At 44.2% G+C, this 26,499-nt stretch overlaps 2 protein-coding genes across 2 annotated transcripts in view; one reads left to right on the top strand and one right to left on the bottom strand.

Annotated features, from left to right (window-relative positions):
• The window catches only part of LOC308093110 (limbic system-associated membrane protein-like), a gene marked incomplete at both ends in the record, with an annotated part of 111,365 nt that extends 94,979 nt beyond the window's left edge, over window positions 1-16,386 (top strand). The window contains 4 exons of the mRNA XM_080439330.1: window positions 4,861-4,992; window positions 9,218-9,338; window positions 11,601-11,749; window positions 16,289-16,386. Coding sequence (XP_080295456.1) covers window positions 4,861-4,992; window positions 9,218-9,338; window positions 11,601-11,749; window positions 16,289-16,386 — 500 coding nt within the window. The remainder of the gene's footprint in view (window positions 1-4,860; window positions 4,993-9,217; window positions 9,339-11,600; window positions 11,750-16,288) is intronic.
• LOC308089501 (uncharacterized protein) overlaps window positions 1-26,499 on the bottom strand; it is a gene marked incomplete at both ends in the record, with an annotated part of 277,868 nt that overhangs the window by 127,731 nt on the left and 123,638 nt on the right. The window lies entirely within an intron of this gene.

Raw genomic sequence — 26,499 nt, 5'->3', positions numbered from 1 at the left:
ATATTTATCTGCATTTAAATGACTGCCCCACTCTTTCTGGGCATTTGGCTTTTTCTGATACTGCTGCTTGCCCTTGAACGCAACTCTATCCACAGAGTGTGCTTCTTTAGCACATGTATCACCACGAAGACTTATTTGCTGCCGCTTTATCTCTTCACTCTGCCTTGCCATGCTGATTGCTTTGTCTAACGTGAGGTCTTTGTCAAGCTGCATACGTTCAGACAGTTTTAAGTCAGCTAGTCCTACCACTAGTATGTCTCTAACAAGTAAGAGCGAACGCTGGAAGCGAACGCAGCTCGAAAATATTGTGTATTTACGGACTTGTAATCCGTGTTATTTCACCGTGATGGGGAGAGAATATTGACATTGTGTGTGTGTGTGTGTGTGTGTGTGTGTGTGTGTGTGTGTGTGTGTGTGTGTGTGTGTGTGTGTGTGTGTGTGTGTGTGTGTTTGTGTTGTGCATTGTAATCAGAGCATTGTCTAAATTCCTGCACTCTGGCTGCTTACAGGCAGTGCACGCATGTGAGTCACATGGGGGCGCGAGCCAATGAGAGCATGAACACAGACACACAGACACAATGACACACAGACACACACACAAACCGAGCACGGTTACATAGTAAGCTCCACTTCCTTCCGCGTTCGCAATCAATTCGTTGTGCAGAGCACCATAATCATAATGTTCTGACAATGTGTACAAAGAAGTCACAAAATAATCCACAATTTCACTTTCCTCTTGTTTTCTCATGTTAAAGCGTGCTCTCTCGTATATCACGTTCTTTGAAACAATGAAAAACGCATGGAATGCATTCTTTACCGTGTCATACTGCTGCTGACGTGCGTAAGACAGGTTCAGTCCTTTCAAGACGTCATCCGCTTCGTCGCCCATACAGTGTGTATGGGCGTGTTTACTTGATTTTGCGTAGATGAGTGAAGATTGCTGGCTTGCCGAAACCGTTCGAACCTCCTAATCCATCTCTCCCAGTCCTGGGGTTTGCTGAAGTCAAACTGCTCCGGGGGCTGAATGCTGAATGTCGGTACAAAGGTACAGTATATGGGCCTGCTGCTCTCTCTCTCTCTCTCTCGCTCTCTCTCTCTCTCTCTCTCTCTCTCTCTCTCTCTCTCTCTCTCTCTCTCTCTCTCTCTCTCTCTCTCTCTCTCTCTCTCTCTCTCTCTCTCACACACACACACACACACACACACACACGCACACGCACACGCACACGCACACGCACACACATGCATGTGCACCCACACGCGTGCACACACACATTCAAAGAAGAAACAGCTGAGCAGGACAGAATAGCTTGCTGAATGAGGATAATGAGTGCAGAGAGAGAGACAGAGCTCATTGGAAGCTAGAGCAGTTAATGTGCCACTCCCCCAAAATCATGTTTAGTTTGGTTCATGTCTTTTTGAAGTTTACCTGTGAACATCCAGCTAGTTTCTTGAGCTCGATCTGCATATGTGCATTATGATGTTCTACAACTAAATCTGGCCTTCAGACTATCACTCACTGAATCCAGGTTTGACGCACGACAAGCAACTCTGACAAGGTGTGATGTCACATGCTGAGTTAGGATAGTTAGAGGATTATTAAAGAGTTATTGGAATATATCCATCTACAGTAGGGTAGTTAGAGGGTTATTAGAACCAGTGTTGTGCAGTAACGAATTAAAAATAATATATTACTGTAATATTATTACTTTTCCCAGTAACGAGTAAAGTAAGGTATTATTCTGCCAGAACAGTAATATAATACCATATTACTCGGTCAAAAAAGGCCTCGCTACTCGTTACTGATGACGAGCGTCTTTTTTTTTGTTCATTCATTCATTTAATATGTACTCTCTCTCCGTCTCTCGTAGAGGCAAGTTCTCGCATCATGCAAAAATAGAGCAGATCTACAAGCTATCAACCTACGTCAACAGAGATGCTTTTTAGCTTGCAGATCAGTTCTTTTTTAGCACGCAGCCTGCGCACAGTTATGACGTAGTGCATGACCCGTATGCGACTGCTGCGTCGTGTATTTCTCCGACGTTTTATAACTTCAAAAAGCTCTCAAACTTCTATTTTGAGGCACGGAATTTACTTAAAAGATATTGTTCGGATAGAATGTAGTTGTTTAACTTCATATATGTGGTCAATTAATCATGACAGAGCCCATTTAAAAATAAAATTTCAGAGAACCGGTAGGGGCGGACAGTGACACGCATTGTATCCGAATAAAGTAACCTCTTTTCGGCATGGCCCTTTCAGAAGTCCCCCTGCGTCACTTGTCTGGTGGTCGGGGAAACGAACTGCTGATGAGGAGAGGAAACGGTGTTCCTCTCCTCTCCTCTATATCATTGGTTCTCAAAGTGGGATCCGGGGACCCCCAGGGGTCCTTGAGGGAGTTCCAGGGGGTCCCCAGCTAAATGATAGATTAGGCACCAAATGGACCCTTATGGGTCTCTAACTCTGAGAGTGTACAAATGGAACCAAATGGACCCTAACAACGGGTCCATTTGGTTCCATTTGTACACTCTCAGAGTTAAATTGACATAGATTTTACAATCTAAATTGCGGTCCAAGTGATAGATGCCATTAAATGGGGGTCTGTAGCCCTAATGCATGTCAAACTGGAGGTCCTTGAAATTAAAATGGTTGAGAATCACTGCTAGAGCCGTAACAAATCTTCTCTTATGGGGGTCCCTGGCATATCTTTTGAAATGGGGGTCCGGGGGCTAATAAGTGTCAATTTGGGGGTCCTTGACATGAAAAAGTTTGAGAACCACTGCTCTATATCTCCTCTCCTCTCTCCTCCCCCCTTGCACTTTGGCTAATTAATATTGACTGGTGTAAGATATGTTGAAAAGGTTAAGAAATGTTCAGGCAGTCAGCCAGTGTGTGCAGTTCAGATTGATGTTGTTCCTGTAAGGATAATTATTGTTCCAATTCCAAATATGGAATTTGCAGCAGCAAAATACTTAAAAGGATAAAGACTGTTGACTGTTTTCTATTGTTCCATTAAATTGGATTCAGTTCTAAAAGGCTGAAAACTGTACACGTCTTTTCTTTTGCGAGGGGGCGCGGGGAAAGTAATATAAAGTAATATGTAATATATTACCCTTGATTCCAAGTAATAAGTAATATAATATTATTACTTTTCAAAGGAGTAATAAGTAATAAGTAACATATTACTCTCCTAAGTAATATAAACCAACACTGATTAGAACTAGACCATACCCGTCGGGGGATATGAGCACCCAAAGTGAGTCATGGTCCGCTCGTTTCACGGATGGTCCGCTTGTTTCACGGATGGTCCGCTTGTTTCACGTATGTGGCAACACAGACGCTTGTTTCACGCACATGATTTGGCAACCCGGGAGCCAGCGAACACAAAAAAACGTGAATAAACAGCTGACATTTGGGGAAAGCGAAAAATGGGCTTCGGTGTTCCGTGCACATGGTAATGGTCAGTGGCTGTGTGCAAATGCAGATCAATTGCTCCAGCCACTGAGGGCATAAGAGATGTTGTGGACGCGTGCACAGACAGACGCACACAGAGCCACAGAGCTTTGTAGAACAAGTAAGACCCTCGAACGCGGGAAGCGAACGTAGCTCGAAAATAACAACAAGTAAGACGCGCGAACGCGGGAAGCGAACGCAAAAATATAAAAAAAAGAATGAAAAATAAATATTTAAAAAAAGTAACCAATAAAAAATAAAAATAAATATATATAAAAAATCTGCGTTAATTAAAAGGAGCATCTTAGAAAAATACAAATTCACCAAAAAAAAACTTTGAATGTTTTTGAACAATTCAACAAAGTGTTTGAAGTGCCTGTTTCACCCACTTCCGGGGGGCGGAGCCAAAATCCGAGCCCAATGTATTTGTTAGTAGACCCCCACTTAGGGGGGGTAGAAAAAGTTTCGTAGCGATTCGGGCACTTTTCATTTAACATGGGGTTTCAATGGGGAGTTTTTAGGAGCCTTCTCAGGGGCGTGGCTTCCGGGGGAAGGGGCGGGCTTAAACACAACCTTGACAGGTGTGTTCAGTTTTCAAAGACCTTTCATTTGATGTATGGTACGTCTAAATTGGACATTTACTTATCTCAGAGGAGCTGCACAAAGGCAGTGCACACAGAGGCACACACAGAGACGCAGAGACACAATCCGAGCACGGTTTCATAGTAAGCTCCACTTGCGCAAGGCGCGCCTCCTTCCGCTGCGTTCGCAATAAGAAGAATAGAAAGGAATGAGCAATTCAAACTAAGGCGTTTTCAACTTGCCATCCGGCCTGAAATATGCACAAATGACATGGAATTCTTATATATCCCAATAGCTGAACTCGTCTAGATGCTTTTAGATAAGTTATTTTTTACTGTAGCTGCTATATTTCTCTCAGAGGAGTGTAATTAGTCACCCAGGGGCAGGCGGATTTCAGCCACACTGTAGTGCCACACTGTAACTCTGAGATCTGTCAGCAGCCAATGAGAGCGTGAGTCACATGGGGGTGCGGCTGCACACAGGCAGTGCACACAATACTGCACACAGACAGACAGACACACACACACAACCCGAGCACGGTTTCATAGTAATCTCCACTTGCGCAGATCCGCTGCGTTCGCAATTATTGGATGATATATCCTTCTACATCAGTATAGTTAGAGAGTTATTGGACAAAGCAAGAGGACAGAGAAGAACAGGACATTAATAACTCAAAAACAAATATTGTTCTCTTACTTCCCTCCATTTGCTGTGTCCTTAATATCTCCTCTCACCTTTCCTTTGTACTGATTCAATGTCTCTGTGTCTTCCTCTCTCTCTCTGTTCTCACCTCCCCCTCTCTGGTTGGATGTCTCCCTCTATGTGCAGCAGAGCCGTTGGATGGAGAGGAGTACCTGGACATCACAGGTATCATGAGGAACCAGGCGGGACGGTACGAGTGCAAGGCCAGCAACGATGTGGCCACGCCCGACGTCAAATATGTCAACGTGGTCGTTAACTGTAAGACATGATGGATGGAGGGAGGGAGGGAGGGATGGATGGATGGATGGATGGATGTAACGATACAATGGATGGATAGCAGAAAACGTATTTCATCTTTTTGTTTTTCCATAGTTATTTAGCTAATTCTGAGAAATTGTAAAATAAATTGCCTATAATTGTTTATAATAATGTCTATGGGTTTTATGAACATTAATTTATTGAACCAATAAAAACTTGAAAAAGTGCTCCTCGGAGCACAAGTCTCCACCAGGTCAGGTAGGTTATTATGGCCTCCTGGTGGCACTATAATAGGCACATGTGAAAAGGGTGCCATTTCTTCCTAGGCCTTGCACGGCAATCGGACACTGCATTCATGATTTGAGGCATTTTGTTAAAGGAGCTACACCATGAATTTAAAAAAAATATTTGATATTTAATATCAAACCTTTTTCAAAAGGTTTGAGCCTAAATCATCACTCAGATATACTCATCCCAAGTCAATCGTCTCTGGCTTATACAGCACTTTCAGCTGCAATACCAAAACGTCCTCTTGTGCAGGGGGGGGCTACTGAGCAATTCTGTCTGTTAATTAAAACAAATATTTTAAAAAATTTTTAAAAAAATGGAAAAATTCTGCATAAAAAGAAGCATCTAAGAAAAATACAAAATCGAAAAAAAACCACTTTGAACATTTTTGAACAATTCCACCAAGTGTTTGAGGTGCCTGTTTCACCCACTTCCGGGGGGCGGAGCCAAAATCCGAGCCCGAAGTATTTGTTCGTAGACCCCCACTTAGGGGGGGTAGAAAAAGTTTCGGAGCGATTCGGGCACTTTTCATTTAACATTGGGTTTGCCATCATTAATGTTTGTGACATCATAAACATTTCCATTCTGAGATCGCCTGTTCAGACACGCCCATTCTGGAAATCCATGAAATGAGAAGGAATGACTGAATTTAAAAAAAAACATTTTTTGGGGTACAAGAGACACTGGGGACCCCAAAAAATACAAAAAAACAAGAAAAAAGTGATTTTCATGGTGTAGACCCTTTTAAACGGACCTATCCTGCAAACTTTGGAAGCCAATGTGGTTTGCTAAATTAGACCTGCTGGTGGCGCTATAGCAGGCCATTGTGAAAAGGGTGGCATTTCTTCCTCGGCCTAGTGGGAATGTGCATGCAATATTTCACGGAAATCGCACACTGTGTTCATGATTTGAGGCATTTTGTTCAAAACGGACCTATCCTGCAAACTTTGGAAGCCAATCTGAGCCAATCAGGATGGAATATGGAAAATCGGACAGATCCGTGTTGATCACATGACTATAGAGATACTGTGTACCGATTAGCGTGTTTGGACAAAATATGTAGGAGGAATATCAAAAAATGTGTTTTGCAAAAGTCGGCCTCATGGTGGCGCTATGACAGGCTGATCTGAAAAAATTGGGGCAGATGTTCTGCTGTGGCATACAGGGAGTGTGTGTGCGCAGTTTCACAGCGAGCGGGCCAACGGTGGCGGAGATTAGCTGGTCGCAGACAGAAGGACGGACGGACACGCGGACACACGGACGGACGGACAGGGGGCAAAACATACTCTCTCGCCATGCCTTTCGGCCTGGCGGAGACAACAATCATGAAGAGCGTGTGACTACATAATAACTACATTGTACTGTCACAAAACGTTTCTACAAAACCGTACCTGGGATATAAATGTGTGTGAATTGTATCCAGTGAATACAGTTCATAAGGAGCGTCACATCTCCACTAGACAGGAGTCCATTGGGACGTCTCTCCTCTAGTCTCCACCAAGCTCCTGGCCTTCTTGTTAAATCAATCTTTTGTCACATCCATTTAAATGTGATGACTTCACCAGCGTAGTGTTATCACACTACACTGGTGTGCGTATGAATAATCCATTGAATCACTCCCTACGCTATTATTACAGTGTTAATCACACATTAGCATGAACAATGTTCTTCTTCTGAAAAGAACAAAGGAGAAACAGACTGCATGACCTCTCATATAGTGTATGATATACTGTATATAGATTGTCATCTATACTGTATGTATACAGTATATAGATTATCATCATCGTTGCCTGAGCTTATCCAACTGAGGCCAGGCTTAGCCGATAATACCATTATTAGGCTATGTTTATCAAAGCCATAGCCTCTAATTATTGACAATGACAACAATATTAGTGTCCGACCGATATATCGGTCACCGATATACCCGATATGGCCTTATTTGGTTATATCGGATCATATCGTATCGGTGAAATTTCTCACCGATATGAAAAAAAATTAAAGGGAAAAAAAAGTTTGCTCAAAAAGCACGTTGCTGGTGTAATGATATATTTTGTCCAGCAGAGCGCGCTGGGCTTGTAGATCTGCTACTTTCAGTAGGCCTACCATACTCTACTACTCTATACAACAGCAAACTAAACAAAAACATTGTCGACCAAAGCAGCTTCAACCAGCGGATACTTTTCCCAGATGCGACGGTAAATTTGTTCAATCTGATGACTGGTTCAGCCCAAAACATGCCAGTATAAATAATTGTGGATTGTCCTATAATAATAATAACGATAGGCTGAGGTGAGGCTATACTCACTTCTATTTTAGCGTCGTCATTTTGGCTTAGTTTGTTACGCCTCAAACAAAAACAACACCACCACAGCTGTGTTAATTAATTAATTGTCTACAGCGTATTAAGTAAAAGTATCAATACTGTAATATAGAAATAATCTGTTACAAGTAAAAGTCCGGAATTTAAAAAAAATCAGTAAAAGTAAAAGAACAAAGGTTTTGGTATCAAAATGTACTTAAAGCAGAGTCCTGCACGGGTCCAATGTTGAGAACCCGCGCTGCCCGTCAATAATCAGATCTGCAGAGTAGACCCACCCGTCACCCGTGGCCGTGATTATTTCAAAATACGAACCAGAACCGCCCGTCAAATAATGGACCTGTTGTCCGCCCGTTTATCCGTGATTACATGCAGAGTAAAATGGAAATAGCCTACAGACAGTCACTCAATTAAGGTGTGTTGAAATGTGTTGAAAAGGATAGCATAGCAGCCTTCAACAATAGAGCTACATTCAGTGGTCAGGTTCGTTCAGAAATCAAGTAAAGACGGAGGAGCGAGCTTTAGCCAACTCACACATACGCACTACGCATGTGTCATTGTTTACATTGTCATATGGTTTTAATTTGAAGGTTTAACAGGATGTTCAAATGTGTTTTTGAGAGTTAAGATTACTGACCGGCGTGCTCCATGCTGTTGTGCTGTGTTAAGTTACACAAGTGACGTTGTTTGGGCGGAGACAGTGCTCTCTGATTTTCACAATAAAATGTTACCTACCCGCGTTTAGTTCAGAACCGGCTGTCAGTATATTTTACACCCGTTTTCACCCGTCAAACGATTGCAGGACTCCGACTTAAAGTACAAAGTAGAAAGTACTACTCATTATGCAGAATGTCCTGTTTAACAAGTTTTCAAATGTATAGAAATCTTTGGAAAATAGCAGATCTACAAGCTTGTAAATCAGCTATTTTCAAATGGCAGAAATGTATACAGGGCTGAAGTGGTTAATGTGTGTTTTGTTTATAATATTCTAGATCTTAATCTACAAAGTAACTAGTAACTAAAGTTTTCAAATAATTGTAGTGGAGTAAAAGTATAATATTTGCCTCTGAGATGTAGTGGAGTAGAAGTAAAAGTGTTGAAAATTGGAAATACTCCATTGAAGTAAAAATAATACCTCAAGTACAGTACTTGAGTAAACAGAAAAGGCCCATTTTCATTCCAGCTAATTTTATGAGCTGGAATGAAAATAGGCCTTTTCTGTTTTTATCAGTTGCATATCGGTTATCGGTGACCGATATAATCCAAACCTCTCTAAAATCGGTTATCGTATCGGTCACAAAAATCCGTATCGGTCGGACTCTAAACAATATGTTAATAATTTGACATTATTGTTCACAAAGAACTCCCCCTGACAAACAAAATGGTTCAGTCCTGCTGGGATTCACAGACAGTGTGGGGTTCAGCTCAAATAGCTGATCTACAAGCTCACAACACGTTGCAATGCGACATATTGTGAGCTACTGTAGTATATCGTCTGTTTTAGTTATTTCCACATGTCTGTCGTACATCAAAGTATAAAACGGCTTACGTTAAGTAAATATATATACATTTAGTGTGTAACAGTTGTTGAACGTTTTCCTCTCCTGTGACTGTGTTTAGATCCTCCCACCATACAGAAAACTCAGAGCACAGAGAGCCAGGTGGGTCGCATGGGCATTCTGCAATGTGATGCTACCGCTGTGCCAACGCCAGAGTTTGAATGGTACAGAGACGACAAGAGGTACAACCTCACACGCACGTACGCATGTACGCATGCACGCACGCACGCACGCACGCACACACACACACGCACACACGCACACCCATATACTGCAATTGAAGATATGTTTCAAAACTTAGTGCCGTAAAAGTTCTGTGACAGGAAGAGAGCAGGAACTGTGTGGAAGAAGAACTGGTGCTATCATGGATATGATCCATAATCTAATAGGCCTATCAGCACACCAGCGCTCCAAGATGTATGGTCTTTGGGATATTTGTGCGTTCTCCAATGTTTCCGAGGGTTTAGTGTTGTGGATGTGTGAGGAGTGTCTCCTATGAAGAAGTACTGTATACCTCACAAGAGGCTCATTTATTTTCTGTTTATTAAAGAGCTGGAGAGTCAGGGAGACCTTTAACTTTTTAAGGACAAAACAAATACATTTAATACACAGTCAAATCCACAGTGTTAATTTGATCTATTTGTAACTCTTAAGAGTTCAAATGTAATACATTTTACACTCTCAGAAATACATCTTTGTGTCTGCATTTTGATCACAACACATCTTGACCAACTATACACAGGTTGCATATACATTCTGAAGGTTAATGAAGTACTTATCCACAGAGGTTTAAATAAAAACACACACACACTCACACACACGCACACGCACGCACGCGCACGAGCATGCACGCATGCACACACACACACACACACACACACACACACACACACACACACACACACACACACACACACACACACACACACACATTCTCTCTTTCTTTTGAGAGGCTTTTTTACTGCTCATGTTAATTCTCCATTTCAGCCTGGTGTGTGTCAGCATAAACTCTGGCTGCCCTGCTTGAGATCAGATAAGCACACCATACCAAGACTTAAGTAGGATTAGGTTGGAAGCATTTAATTAAAGATACAATATTCAGGTTTTATGTCTGTTGTTTCTCTCTCCCGACAGACAAAGGTCATTGTAACAATACAAACAAAGTGTCCAATCCGGTGTGACGTCTGCTTCAAATAACTTTATTAACATTGTTGATGTCCTACACGACACCACAGTTGTATTTCTCAGTAGAAGAGTAGAAGTAACACCTCCAACCACTGCAGATGTATTAGTTATATTGTATTTTGATAGTAATCATTGCCATAGTGTTTGTTCAGGAACAGGGGTCCCCCCGTCTCTCCAGCTGTTTAATAAACATAAAATGCATTTTCATGTACAATGCTTATTTAATCCAATCAGGAGAGAGAATACCACAAAGATAATTTATCAGCTTGTGATCCAGTTCCAATTTGATCTACTCATTTATTGGTATAATTAATTCCAATTCCACTTGTTTATGTATCCTGTTTGAGTCATTTCTCCTGAATGGATGTAATAGGTATCCTGACAAAAAAGCATTTTCTGTTTACTAAAAAGCTGGAGAGACTGTTACTGAATAAACACTCTATAGCAGAATATAGAGCTATTTAACACATATTTTAGAAAAGAAAAAGTAACTTACAGCACATTTAACTTTGTTTTCCTCCTGACAGGAACGTCTCACTCTGGTCTAGAACAAGTAGAATCCATGCTGTGTACTTTGCTGTTAAAAGAGCATGATTTAGAGTTGATGTTTAGTCCAGTCCATCACATAGGTGCTCAGCAAACTGTGTCAGCAAATTATGTTGATTTATTCACTCTGAAAAGGTTCATGGTTGACATGATAACTTTGTTATGAGCTTGCTGGACATTAATAGTCCCAGAGGTTGAGGGTTAGACCTCAGCTGCATACTAATATTACACAAATGGATAACAACGCTATACTCCATTTCTTCATGACAGCACCAAGGAGACTGGGATTTATGCACTGCCAAATTACAGACCGTAAAAGACAATTTTATGCACAACATAAATATTCTAGGGATTCGTTAACCACATGAACCCTAGCATCCCTTTCCTGGGCATGTCATAGGGGAACTTTTGGCGAAAATAGCCAATCTACAAGCTCACAACGCAGCTCAACGTGGTGTGTAGATTGTCTATTTTCTAAAAAAGTGATTTGGTGTAGAGGGGAAAAGGAGCGGGCCAAGGATAGACACCTGGGGGACCCCATAACACAAAATATATAAAGGTTAAGTTGTATCAACATACTTTGTATGTTGCTGACTTCATGCCACCAACTGCCGTTAATTTGCTGTAAGTGTGTTTGTCTCTCTCTCTCTCTCTCTCTCTCTCTCTCTCTCTCTCTCTCTCTCTATCTCTCTCTCTCTCTCTCTCCTGTCCAGAATATCCAACAGTCAGGCCATCAACATCCAGACCCTCGGTACCTCCTCCGTCCTGACCATCGCCAATGTCACCCACGAGGATTATGGGAACTACACCTGCGTGGCTACTAACAGACTGGGCATCCAGAATGCCAGTCTCTTCCTCTATAGTAAGTTACTCTACTAACAGACCTGACATCCAGAATGCCAGTCTCTATAGTAAGTTACTCTACTAACATACTAGGCATCCAGAGTGCCAGTCTCTTCCTCAATAGTAAGTTACTCTATCCACTTCCGGGTTGCACCATTGAACTCCACACCCATCAGAGAGTGTGTGGGTGAAGTTTCAAGGCAATCCGATAAACCGGAAGTGGTAATGTTTTTATGTAATTGGAAGTCTGGAGCCTGTAGCATGCTGAGAACTGGATTTATGGCTGTTTAAACCCCAGCTAACATGAAAGCAGAGGGGGCGGGGCTTAAGCAATTACAGCCTGTCCCTATTGGCCATCTAAGAGCACCGACCAAGTTTGGGGTCTTTAGCATGCTGGGAACTGGAGTTATAGTAGAGCAGATAGTAGGAACAATCGTTCACTTTGTGATACAAGCGTGAAAATTGGCATCAACATTCCTTTAGGTCAACTCTTTGACTTTTTTAATCGAGCCACTCAAAAATCCAATATGGCGTCCATTTTTTCCCATAATGGCCGCTATCACGATATCTGTTGCACCCTGTTTTTTTTGTTTGTTTTTTTGTTTTGTTTTTTGTTTTGTTTTTTGGGGGGGGGGTGTCTTTTCTTTTTTTTCTTTTTTTTTTCTTTTTTTTTTTTAGTGTTTTTTCTTTTTTTTCAGTTTTTAATATCTATATACATACATTTCCTTCTTTTTTTTTTTTTGTCTAGAATATGTCTAATGTATTATTCAAAAAGAGCCTGAAAGATCTGGTTTGGTAGAACGGGACATGGGAAGGTACAACGGGACAGGGAGGTACAACGGGACATTCGGGAAACCACTAGTTTCTACCTGAGAAACGGAGTCTCCGGAGCGCGCCCGTGCGCCCCAGCTGCGTGCGGATCTCCTCGCCGAGCCCCGCGATGGGGCTCGAGGCGAGGCCGGCAGCCGGGGCCCTCAGGCGGTCCGTGTCAAGGCAACTAGGGCAGACGGTGCGTCTCGGTCTCGCTAGGCCGGGGTCGGCCGCGGAGGAGTGCGGAGGACAGGCCACCGGGGCCTCTCCGCACGTGGTCCCTCCGCGCCTGGTCGGGCCCGCAGGCTGCAAGCAGCGTCCACCGAAGCACACGAAGGTGCCGGCGGGGCCCTTGCAAGAGGCGGGCTACGAGTGCCATTCTATCAGGGAAAAGTAGCGGGTTCCACGGCCCTTGCGGGCGGCATGGTTCCCGTGGATCACAGTGCATGACTAGAGTGGCCACCGTGGCCGACGGCGGGCCCTGCGTTCGGGCAGGCCTGCCGTCCGTGTCCCCAGCGTCCGCACGCTAGTCCATATATCCGGGCTGGGAAAAGTTGGCGAAACTCCCGGGAGAGAATTTCAAAGGAGGGGGCCATGGCAGAGCCCAGGTCCTCGTGGGCTACACGAGGACTTCCAGGGTGCCAGGCCGCCCGACCGCGTCCGACCGGAAGCCTCTCTTGGGCCTGCCGTCGTCCCGTCCGTCGGCGTCCGCGCGCCGGTTCCATACAACCGGGATGGGAAGAGTTGGCGAAACTCCCGGGAGAGAATTTCAAAGGAGGGGGCCATGGCAGAGCCCAGGTCTCCCTGGGCTCCACGAGGACCTCCAGGGCGCCCGTCCGCCCGGCCGTGCCCGAGCGGAGGCCTCTCTCTTCCCATAAGCCCGCCGGGAAGAGGCCTCCAATTTCATGGTTCTCTCCCCCCTCGCGGGGAGGGGGGAGAGGGACCCACGGCCACCACCACCAGGGCGCCCCGCTCGGGCACCCGGGCCGCCCCGAGACGGAGCCTCGCCCCGGGCTTCGCGACGGCCAGGCTCCATAGGTACGTTCTGGAACAAGTCGGCGCCTCGCCCGGGAGACTTTTTCACAGGAGGGAGGCAGGGACCAGCCCTACGCCTCCTGGGCCACGGGGAGGGGACAGGGAGGTACAACGCGGAGATCCAGGAGGAGCGGGCCCGCGCCGCCACCCGAGACGGAGCCTCGCGCTGGGCATCGCCACGGCCAAGCTCCATAGGTACGGTCTGGAGCGAGTCGGCGTCTCGCCCGGGAGACTTTTTCAAAGGAGGGAGGCAGGCGTGAGCCAGACGCCTCCTGGGCTACGGGCAGGTGACAGGGAGGTACGACGCGGAGATCCAGGACAGGGGACCCCTCGCGACCCCGACACTGCCCCAGGAACATGCCCCGGTTCCGGGCATGCTCCATAGCTACCCGCTGGCACCAGTGGCCACTCTCCGACCGCGCGAAATTTCACGCAGGGGAGAGGCCCTGAGCCCAGAGCTTCCTGGGAGCTCTGGACTCTGAAGAAATCCTGGCTTTTTTCCGAATCCTCCAGGATTTGGGGCCTCTCGCGGCGCCGACACTGCCCCAGGAACATGCCCCGGTTCCGGGCATGCTCCATAGCTACCCGCTGGCACCAGTGGCCACTTTCCGACCACGCGAAATTTCACGCAGGGGAGAGGCCAGAGCCCCCGACCTCGCGGGGCCTGCAAACACAGTGCGATTTTCACACTTTTTCCCGGGTTTTTCGGCCGCAGTTTGCCCGGGCAGCCACCCAGGGACCCGGGGGGGGGGCAAACCAGAGCCCAGAGCCCTGGTTTGGTAGAAGACTAGTCACTGGCAGCTCAACTTGCTAAGCGCTCGCTCTCACTCTGTTGTGTGTCAGAAACTGAAGGCAGTCACAGCCTGCACCTATATAGAGGAGAGCTTAATTAGATAGTTGGAAACACCTGCTGACCAATTAACCCTCACAAATCCCTCCTCCACCCACAGCAGTTAAAAATAACTACATGTTCAGAAATCTTGAGATTTTCTTTTTAATTTCTATTGGTTTAATCCCCGATTTAGCCTATATCTTGTTTTTTTAATTGTAAAACATTAAAAACAGTTTAGAAAAAACTAAAGAATAATGTTGCAAATGTTCAGAAGTATACTAGGGGAGCTCTATTTGGTGTTTTGGTGATTGACATCACAAAAGCATAGGCAAAAATATGCTGAAAAGCTAAATCAGACACATTTTGGCAGCTATCTTTAAATAAATGGCCGCCATCTTTGATTTTCAAGTGGCTCGATTAAAAAAATCGATAAATGACCTCTAAAGATGATCTGTACCAAGTTTCACGCTTGTATCACCAAGTGAACGATTCTCCCAAAATATTGCTTTTAGCCGCTGCACTATATTATGGCTGTTTAAAGGCCAGCCATTAGGAATACAGAGGGGGTGGGGCTTAAGCAATTACAGCCTTCCCTATTGACCGTCTAAAGGCACCTACCAAGTGTGGGGCCGTTAGCATGCTGGGAACTGGAGTTATAGTTGTTTAAAGACCAATCAATAGGAACACAGAGGGTACAGAGCAATGGTGCGCCTGTGGCATTTTTCTGTAGCTCTGTGTGTTCTTATTAGTCTGGTATTCTGGTAGTTTGTTGATTCCCCAGGTGTTTCTTGTGCATCTTATTTTGTAGTATTGTTCTGGTCTTCCTGTCTGCCCTTGTAGCTGTTACCTGTCATGTCTCACCACCCCGATTATTGTTAATCTAGTCTCCTGTGTCCTGCTAGTCCCCTAGCCTATTCCAGTATCGTTAACGCCCAGTCTGTGTCTGTGTGCCTGCCCATCAGGGTTGGGTTTGTGAACCTAGCCATTTTGGCCATTTTGGCCAGCCAGGAGAAGGAGTGATTGCTGCTCCCAGCACCGAGGACCCCTCGCTACCCTGCGATGTCCCGCCTTATACCTTGTCTGCAATCTCCGCCGACATTCCGCCAGTCCTGCTCAATGTGTCGTTGGCTGGCCTCGACGATGTCCTGCCTAGGCTCTTGCCAACTGTCTCCTCCGATGACCTGCCTGGGCCCTCTGTGCCCTCATCAGCAGACTTTGCAGACTTTCTGAACTGTCATAAGTTGTCGCTGCTAAACCCAACCCAGCGCTCCAGCCGCTACACCCTGGGCCCATGCCCAAGTCGTCGGGCTTTCTGTTGGCACTCCAGCGATTGGACCCCAGGCCGGCGTGTCAGTTGCAGAGTTCTGGTCTTGCACTCCAGTCACCGGACCCCGGTATTGCTTTTCAGTTGCCCTGTCCCTGCTCTGCGCCACTGAGGCCGATTTTCACCCCTGACCCACAGTTTGTCCCCCGCCCATTTCCAAGCCTCGTTCCTAGCCATGTCTCTAGCCATGTGCCTTGCCCCCCTTTCTAGTCCCATGCCTAGCCCTGTTCCAATTTATGTTAGTAGTAGCTCTGACACGCTAGTCAGTTATTTGTCAGTCAATGTAGTGTGAGTACTAGTGTGGCTCTAAGCCTTCTGTTGTTTTGCTGAGTGTTTCTCAGGATTCTGAATTTTTGCCGTTTGGGTGGACATGTGTTGGTTAGTAAACACTCACACTCACTCACTCTCTCTCTCTCTCTCTCTCTCTCTCTCTCTCTCTCTCTCTCTCTCTCTCTCTCTCTCTCTCTCTCTCTCTCTCTCTCTCTCTCTCTCTCTCTCTCTCTCTCTCTCTCTCTCTCTCTCTCTCTCTCTCTCTCTCTCTCTCTCTCTCTCTCCAGGACCAGGAACAGGTGGAGACATCAACGGCTCAGCTTGTGTATCTCACTCACTGTGGCTTCTGTTCAGCTGCATCGTCTGCCTTTTCTTCAAATGTTAATACTGACCTCCTCCTCCTCCTCCTCCTCCATAGAAGAACCACTTTTGAAGAAAGAACCTTTCAGACCAAGGTTCTCGAAAGAACCATTTATTTTAATGGTTCTATAAACCACTTAAACCCTCTATATAGGGTTCTATTTTGGGGGGGAGGGTGAGGGGGGAATCTATCCCTCTGCTTTTCATGACCCCCCCCCCTCTTCTGGTCAGACAGAATGAAACTAAGACCATTCACTGAGCCTCCCGAGTGGACATAATTCTCCTGAGTTTTATAAATCGTCCGAGGTCAGGAGCGGTCAAGAAGGAATCCTTGCGAGGTCCATCCTGGCTCCCGCTGAGTGGAACTAACAACACAGACTTGTTTGACAGTGAATAGCAAGATGATAGCAAGATGAAATCACCATAAAACAAGGGGATCAAGTACTGTATTTCCTTATATTTCACAGGGCAAAATGTACAAAAAGGCCCAGAAAAGAAAGTGAGACAAGCCATGTTATTACAATCAATGATGAACCACGTGATAGTGCAAACATGTCAGAAACAGAGGTGGAGGTGGGAGCTGAGATGTCAGCTCAGCCACATATTCAACACTCCAGACAGATATGAATCTGTCAGTGAGGAGGGGTCAGTAAAGTGTTCCATTCATTTATAATTAACAGTTAAAAAGACCATTTCAGCAAATGTTTTCTGGTTTGTTCTTTGTTTCGTGTAGTGTTATAGGATTTATAAACGTGAATTTTTGGAATGGATTACTGCGACCGGACAATTATTTTTTCCAGATTCTACAAGACGGCGGTCACGGATAATATTCGATGATTTTTCAAAGGTACTAATAGAGTTGTTTCCTCCCTATGACCCACACAAAGTACCACATACTTGTATAACGAGGCAATAAGGAAAAACCAGACTCAGAAGACAGGCAGCCATGGATGTAATGAAAGATCTTGTATTCAGATCAGAGAGAAAATAGAAGGTTACAGTATCACAGGTATTGTCCACATCATCGGTCGTCCGTCTCTCTGTAGTGTAACAGAGAAAGCACCAGGCTTTAACAGTGTCCAGTAACATAAACATATAACATCATAGGATGTGACATAGATGAGGTTCCGGGCGAAGGTGGACTTCTCGGATTGGATGAGACTGATGATTACGTCGTCGTCAGATGAGGATGATGATGGTAGATGATGAAGATGGTGATGATGGTGTGACAGTTTATCTCTGGACAACAGCGTCTCCATGTCTGGGTCAACACATTTGACATCTGCTCGGACCTGTCACTGGTCAGGGATGATTTGGGTGACACTGAAGGAAGACAGCTGTAGAAAAGAGCATTCTAGATACAGTGTTCTCAAAACATAGATAGCCACAGAGAAAGCCTGCAGCATGGGTTTGACCTTGGCTGGCAGACAGAGAGACTGGTAGTAGAGAGTACATTTAACATGACTGTATTACAGGCCCATATAACACCATTATTAATAGGACATTTTAACCAGGTTAATGGACCCTAGACACATTATGATAATTAAGATAAGAGATTAACTCTATCAGGTACAGTAAACTTGCTCGTTTTCACTGGCAGTGGGGTGACACTATTAGACTATTTACTCTGGCAGTTACAGAGTTGACAATGTCAGCAAATGCTTTATGGCTATAGTTAATTATTTAATTAATGAATGACAGTTAAAAAGATAAGGCGGTTACCGTTTGGGAACAGTAGACTGATATGTGTGATATTTATGTTAATGTATGTTATTATTATTTATTATTATTAGTTTAACATTTTAAGAATTTTAATTGAAAATGTATGTAGTAATCCCGGTCGCTATACCGCCTCCCCCATGACAGACGGATTGAGGGGAAAGGAACTGTTTGGATTAACGCGTTACTTCCACGCGCTACGTCCTACCGGGGAAACTCCCCCGTCGGGTGATAGCCTCGGTCCCAGCCTCACTCATCTGCGAAAAGAAGAGCCTGGTCACGACCTAAAGCAGCAAGTGTCTAGGAAGTCCTGAGTGGGTAGGATTTCCGTCGTACGCGTTTCCCCCGGAAACAATATTTTTTGACCAATCACAACACTCGTTTCATTCACGGAGAATGTTAACAGATTTGTAAAGCATCAATGTCATTTCCTTGGGCGGTACTTCCGTCAAATTCAACCGTTTCCGGTTGTCACTTCCTAGACAACCAACATCCCAGGTCTTGCCCAGCGTGGTCGGGTGATAAGAAGGTCAGTTGGCTCTCATGCATTGAAGGAGGCATGAGCTCGGCTCTGGGCTCCCTAGGCTGGCGGGGGGAGTGTAGCACCCAGGATCACTTAGATAATTGGCACCGGGTGAAAAAGGGTTACAAAATCGTGGGATAAAAATAATTAGTTAAAAAAAGAAAATGTATGTCAAGAAAACATCCCGTTGTTTTTTTTGTTTTTTCCAATAAATCGAACACTGCCTATACTTAATTGAAAAGTGTGATGACGGGCGGACTCCTACTGACCCGGTCATCAAATTATTGGCTTAGGAATGCGACAAAACCTAGGCTTCATGGAGTGTGTAATTGATAGAAAATAAGTAATTATTTTGTGAACTACTCCTTCTAACTACTCCTGTTTATTTAACTAATTTGTGTGTGTGTGTGTGTGTGTGTGTGTGTGTGTGTGTGTGTGTGTGTGTGTGTGTGTGTGTGTGTGTGTGTGTGTGTGTGTGTGTCCATGCGTGTGTGCGTAAGTGCATGTTAGTTGGGGGGGTGCATTTGTATTGTTAAAAAATCTGTACTGTATATATATTTTTTCTTTTATACTGGAGATGGACTTGTTGGAGTTTTGCCAGAACATTGCAAACTGTCATTAAAGTTTTTTTTTGTATATTGTGTTTGTATGAATATGTTAAATTATGAATTGTACTACCTTAAAGAGGTGGTGCCATTGTTTTGCACTTTTTCTGTTTTTCATGTGTCTATGAGGTTGATAGAACTTCATTAGCCCTTCCATTGTGTTAGGGTCTTTTTTGACCCGTTTTCAAGTTTGAATAGGTAAAAAGTACCCTTTACATTTCTTTATTGGAACGAGGCTTCATGATATCCTCAGAAATAGCCATTTTAACGCAACAAAATTATTTATCATCATTTTAATTAATTCTGATGGTCTCAAAAAAAAAAGTGACACTTGTGGTGTTAGGGTCCGAAATGACCCGGCAAAGAAGTGTGGCTCAATTCCCCCCCAAATTGTCAATATTCAATGTTTACATGTTTGAGAGTGAGAGAGACTTGTCCTCAATTAGCATTGGCTATCAGGAGTAAAATAAAGTTTGAGTTTATGAAAAATAAATGACTTTTTACCTTCTATGGTATACGGGTCATTTCGGACCCTAACACCACTAGTGTCACTATTTCTAATAACTTTAAACAAGTACTCTTTTTATAATTTTTTTTTGGAAGTGTGTTCTAATTATTATTCTTAATTATTCTATTATAGCTAGAAAACATCATTATCCATTGCCTTCATTATAGGAAATGTAATGAGTGAATTTTAACATTTTTATAATAGAAAACGACATATATTGAAAGATGAAACCCTAGCCCTAACCCAACATAATATTTTAAAAAGTGTTTACATGGATATGAATGCATTACAAGTCAGCTATGAGGTGGGAGAAAAAGAAATAATGAATATACTTATTTTTTTAGTATTTTGGGCTGATTTAAATCACGCCACAAGTGGATGCAGTTTTCTAACACAATGCAAGGGTTAAGCCCCCTGGTGGTGTTTTTATGGTGTTTTATGTCTACTCTGACTATTTTGAGTTTCTTCCTGGAGGCTGAAACCTTGAGGGTCAAACGTGCCAATAGAAAAACAGCACTTTAATGACACAGTAAAATTATCCCCTCCCCCTCATTATCATAACACAACAGGTGTGGGCTTGAGGAGGAGGAGGGACGAGGACAGGTGGGTGGTGCTAAGGGGGTGGAGGAGGTGCTAAGGTAAGTACCAGGTATACTTAATGAACTGGAGGCGTGTCCACATAAAAACGTAATTTTAACACTTTATGTACACTTTTTTGAAAAAAATCTTCCTCCTAGTATAACCATAATACCTGATGATTATGTTTTAGGGGGGGAAAAAATCACTGAAAATCACGGCACCCCGTCTTTAATAACAATAATAATAATAATAATAATAATAACCCTATCGAAGGTCTTGAAGGGCGGATCCAAAGCCTTGCGCTCGGTACCAGCGCCGCTTCCTATTGCTTCACCAATCTATGTCCCCGCCTTTCCGGTATTTCCTGTAACGTTTCTTTTCATTTTTTAATCGGTGGACTTCCTGGTTATTTGTATTAGAACAACTTTAGCATGCTCAAAGAAACAGATGAGAGAAACTCCCATGCTCTACTCCCCTGCTCACTATGACAGCGCCCAGTGGCTGAATGGCCACACTACACATCGAAATAAAATAAAATATATCTAGGGGCGTGGCTGAGAATCTGGGGGCGTGGCTGAGAAGGGACCTTTGGGCACTGACAGGTTTCCACTGCTACAACTGCTGTTCCCTCTGGGCCACCTGTCGTGACCCCAGCAGCATCTGAGCAGCAGCTGGTTAGTATTTTTTTGACAAGTTACACAGAAGAAAGATTCTCCACTGCAGATTCTCCACGCAGAAAGATTCTCCACTGCTTTTGATAGCAGTGTGGTGCCATCTATTAATGGTGACATCGATACTTTAGTTCATGCTTTTAACCTGCACTGTTCTGACATTTTAGATGTAGTTACCCCCTTCAAATCCCGCACTGTTCGCACTTTAAACTCCTCCCCCTGGTTTAATAAGGATATTCGTCGTTTTAGACGCAACTGTAGGTGTGTTGAGCGAAAGTGGAAATCCACTGAGCTTGAGGTACACCGTCTTCATTTTGAGAAACTTTTAATTTATTTTAACAGTATGGTTAAGGAGGCGAGAGCTGCCTACTTCACAAACCTTATTTCATCCAGCAAACAAAACCCCAAAGTCCTCTTTGACACCATTAACACGATAGTCAGCAGACAATTGGACTCGAGTCATAGTGACTCGACTCGAGTCTGACTCGAGTCGCATATTTGACGACTTGCGACTCGACTCGGACTTTGAAGGTAAAGACTTGCGACTCGACTCGGACTTGGAAGGTAAAAGACCAACGAGACTTGAGACTCGACTCGGACTTGCTAGCCAATGACTCCCGACTCGACTTGACTTGGGACAAGATGACTCTAATGACTCGTTTTGTTTTTTCCCCTATGAATGATCTGTGTGTGAAATGCGCTCTTTCTTTATACAAACCCATGCTCACTCTACCGCAAATTCCTCTCTCTCTTTATACAACCCCATGCTCACTCTACCGCAAATGTGCTCTCTCTCTTTATATAAACCCATGCTCACTCTACCGCAAATGCGCTATCTCTCTTTATACAACCCCATGCTCACTCTACCGCAAATGTGCTCTCTCTCTTTATATAAACCCATGCTCACTCTACCGCAAATGCGCTATCTCTCTTTATACAAACCCATGCTCACTCTACCACAAACGCCACCACCACTCCCAGCGGGGTCATTTTGATTCTATGACGGCTGCTGTCTAGTTATCATCAGTGCCAGTGTTGTGAGGAAAAACAAGCAACCAGGTCTAGGAAAACCAGCCCAAAAGAAGCGAGTCAAGCGACTATGGCCCACATGAGCACTCTAACATATACATCAGCTATTTGAAAATAGCAGATCTACAAGCTCACAACGCCTCCCGATGCAACTAGTCGTTCGTGTTTTGTTTATGACCCCAGCCACCCCAACAACAACAGTAGCACCAGATATACGTACTTGTAAACATGAAAGTCACTCACCACTGTCGAATTTACTTTATCCATGGTAACAGCAATAAAGTCTTAGTCCGTTTTTTGGTGCGCAACACAACCCTCGTTTAAGTGAATTGCTTTCACCTGCTGCTGCTGTGCAGAGTGTGCGCTACAGGGCATATCTCCGCCAAGCCAGGGTGACCTACCCAGGCTCATGAAATTCATATGCAGGCATAGTAGCCAATTAGAATGAAATCTGCAAAAACTGACTCATATACTGATACAGAACCATATATTGGCTATATATTATGGCTGTCGGGTGGAAATCTTGTATGTTCCTTTTTCATTATTATTTAAAAACAATTTGAAATCGTGAAAATAGCCAATCTACAAGCTGTAATTATTTAATAATTAAGAAATACTATATTTTAAAGATTGAAAAATCAACTAAAGTCAATATTAGAGCAAGTTCATTCACATTTCATTTGAATGAAAATAACTTGTGGGTAAAATTCATTCTGTGAATCTAATGTGATTAATGTGACCCCTACTTCAGTCAGTGAAGTCCAGGGCTGAATGTGACATATTGAGACCTATATAACTAAATATTGGTAATTTGCCAACACATTATTTTGTGAAATAAATGGGTTGTATTTCACAGATAGTTATACTATTCTTATAATATATTAAAATACAATCATCCTTAACCTTCAAGTTAAATGCATTATTGACTTGCCCACAACAGAAAGACTTGGGACACGACTTGGACTTGGGACCAAATGACTTGGGACTCGACTTGGACTCGGACCGGAGGGTTGGATTGACTTGGGACTCGACTTGGACTTGGGACCAAATGACTTGGGACTCGACTTGGGACTCGGACCTGAGGGTTGGATTGACTTGGGACTCGACTTGGACTTGGGACCAAATGACTTGGGACTCGACTTGGACTTGGGACCAAACGACTTGGGACTCGACTTGGACTTGGGACCAAATGACTTGGGACTCGACTTGGACTCGGACCGGAGCGACTTGAACAATTGTCTGATAGTCAGTCCACAAACTCCTGTCACACCTGTTTTCTCTGCAGAAGACTGTCAAGATTTTTCTACAATTTTTTGTCAATAAGGTTGCCAGTGTCAGGGCAGGTATTACACCCTCCACCTCAATCCAACCTTCATCTCCAAACCGCCAGTCTACTCTGAATTGCTTTTCACCCATTTCCCTCCATGACCTAACAGAGCTGGTGAGTAGCACAAAAACCTCCTCTAGCCCCTTAGACATCTTGGCTGAATGTGAGCCCCAACCTCAGGAACCTTGGGGTCATTTTTGATCAGGCCATGCACCTCGACACGCACATTAAATCAGTGACCTGCACCTGTTTTTTCCACCTCAGGAATATTGCGAAGCTTAGGTCGATTGTTTCGCATTCTGACCTAGAAATGATCATACATGCCTTCGTTTCCTCTCGCCTTGACTACTGCATTTCGTTTCTCACCTGCCTCAATAAGACATCCATAGACCGCCTGCAATTCATTCAAAACACTGCTACAAGACGAGATCAAGCAGAAGGTGTCACATTACTCCAGTTTTGGCATTTTTGCACTGGCTTCCTATAATTTTTAGAGTTCAGTTTAAGGTCCTGGTGCTCACTTTTAGAGCTCTGCACAGCCAGGCACCTGAATATTTAACTGACTTACAACCATATGTGCCCAGCAGGACTCTGAGGTCAGCAAACCAGGGTCTATTGGTCATTCCTCGTACCAGGTTAATCACCAAAGGTGACAGAGCCTTTCAGTCTGTAGCACCTAGACTCTGGAATGCCCTTCCTCGTGGCCTGAGAGCTGCAGTGTTATGTATTTTGGTCCTTGATGTTTGCCGTAGCTAGAAGTGCAATGCATGATGGGAAACCCGGATGTTGTAGTTGTATTGAAGTGCCGGTTGAAATAAAGAGACACTATACTGAAGCTCCGTGCCCCGACTACTTTATGGTTTTATGGCCGTCATAAACCTGTCTCAGTATATAACAAATTGGCGACAAGGTGGTTTGAGCGGTTACATGTCGGCTTTCCGACATGTCGCCTTTCCGACGGTTACTAACCCTATACCTAACCCTAACCCTAACACTAACCGCACGCGGAAGCCACTAGTCGGAGTAGTGAGATGTCGGAATGGAAGCAGCACCCCGGTTTGAGCTTCCGCGGACGCTGTGTGTGTGTGTGAATTGTGTGTGTGTGGTAAAGTTTAGTTAGAACGTGACTGTGTTTGTGTTAGCAGTGATAAGCTAATGCGGCTAGTTTGCACGACACGTCGCGCCCAGCGTCTGTTGTGATTGACACGGACTATATAAAGATAAAAACAAAGGAATAAAAAGAAAAAAGAAAAGAAGGAAGAGTAAGAGGAGTGGATTTACCAGAGGGGAGGATCTGCTGTACATGACTCAGTATTGACACGGATGTCTGCTGAAGAGGACTTGTCAACTGAAGAGGAATTGTCAGAGGATAATACTGATAACCAGGAGCCTGCACGAAAGATGGCTGGAGTTATTGGTAATATTGGTCCTTTTGATGAACATGTGGAACAATGGAGCGTTTTGAGTATTTTGTATCAGCAAATGACATTCATGATGATAAAAGAGTAGCCACGTTTCTGTCAGTAATGGGTCCAACGACCTTTAATTTGCTGCGTGACCTACTGCAGCCCACCAAGACCTATCAAGAAATAGTGGATGTTCTGACACAACACTATTCACCCAAACCATTGCTAATAGCAGAAATGTTTAGATTTCACCAACGCAATCAAGAGGAAGGTGAATCCGTTACTATGTTTGTTGCAGCGTTAAGGAAATTGGATGAACATTGTGAATTTGGGCAAGTGAAATGACACATTGAGCGACAGACTGGTATGTGGCCTAAGAAATGAAGCAGCGCAGAAGAAACTGCTGACTGAGAGTGACTTGACATTACAGAAAGCCATTAACATCAGTGTCTCCATGGAAATGGCCTCAAAGGAGGCTCAACAGCACTCGACAGGCAGAGTGCATACCGTCCAGACAGAGAAGCAGAGTGGACAAGGGCCATGTTTTCGCTGTGGCAGAACGGGACATCTCGCCACTACATGCTGGTGTAAAGATATGGACTGTCGCAATTGTGGAAAAAGGGGACACATAGAGCGTGCCTGTCAAGGAAAAAGAAACATGGAGAAAACATCGAAATCTGCCAGCAGACAGGAACCTTGGAAAAACTTGAAGAAAACACAGGTTCACACTGTGAGACAAAAAGAGACAGTGTCCAGTGATTCTTCGGAGGGAGAGCAAGAGATGGGTGTGCATACACTGAAGATAATGAAAGTAGATGGGGACTCAGAGGGTTATTGGGTCGAGCCCATGTTGGAGGGGCATCCAGTGAGTATGCAAATTGACACTGGCTCAAAAGCATCCATCATTTCAGATGGGGTTTACAAACAAGTCTTGAGACACCTGCCACTGCGACCTTCTGACACTAGATTCAAAACCTATCTGGGAGAACCTGTACCCATGGCAGGAATGACAGATGTCATGGTTCAGAGTAACAATCAAGTGAAGAAACTCCCCATCTACATTGTTAAAGGTGATTACCCGGCCATCCTAGGACGTGTGTGGCTAGAGAAAATGAAACTGAACTGGCACACAGTGAAAATGGTATCACAAACTGCCACCAGCCTAGCTGCTATTTTGAAAAAACATGATGAGATCTTCCGAAACGAATTAGGCAGTATGAAAGACATCACCGTCAAGCTAAGCATTAAGCCAGAAGCGACACCAAAGTTCATGAAGGCCAGGTCGGTGCCGTACGCTATCCGATCAAAAGTAGAAGATGAATTGGATGCTCTGGTTAGAAATGGTGTCTTGGAACCAGTAACTATGAGTGAATGGGCCACGCCCATAGTCCCTGTACCCAAGAAGACTGGAGAAATTCGCATCTGTGGAGATTTCAAAGTGACACTGAACCCGGTACTGTCAGCAGAGCAATATCCTCTTCCCCATATTGACGATTTGTTTGCAGGCCTGAGTAATGGGCAAAAGTTTAGCAAGATAGACCTTAACCAAGCCTACCTGCAGATGCACGTTCATGAAGATTCTAAGGAATTGCTCACAATAACCACACAAAAGGGGCTTTTCAGGTATTGCCGGCTCCCTTTCGGAATCACGTCAGCTCCTGCGCATTTCCAACGGGCCATTGATCAGATCCTACATGGTCTCCCTGGAGTGCAGTGCTACCTGGACGATATCCTGTGCACAGGGGCGACGGATAAGGAACATCTTTGCAAT

Source organism: Gymnoscopelus braueri (genome assembly GCF_963280865.1).
Source record: "Gymnoscopelus braueri genome assembly, chromosome: 1".
Lineage (NCBI taxonomy): Eukaryota > Metazoa > Chordata > Actinopteri > Myctophiformes > Myctophidae > Gymnoscopelus > Gymnoscopelus braueri.
The sequence above is the reverse complement of the archived record's forward strand: the minus strand, read 5'-3'. Positions and strand labels throughout refer to the sequence as shown.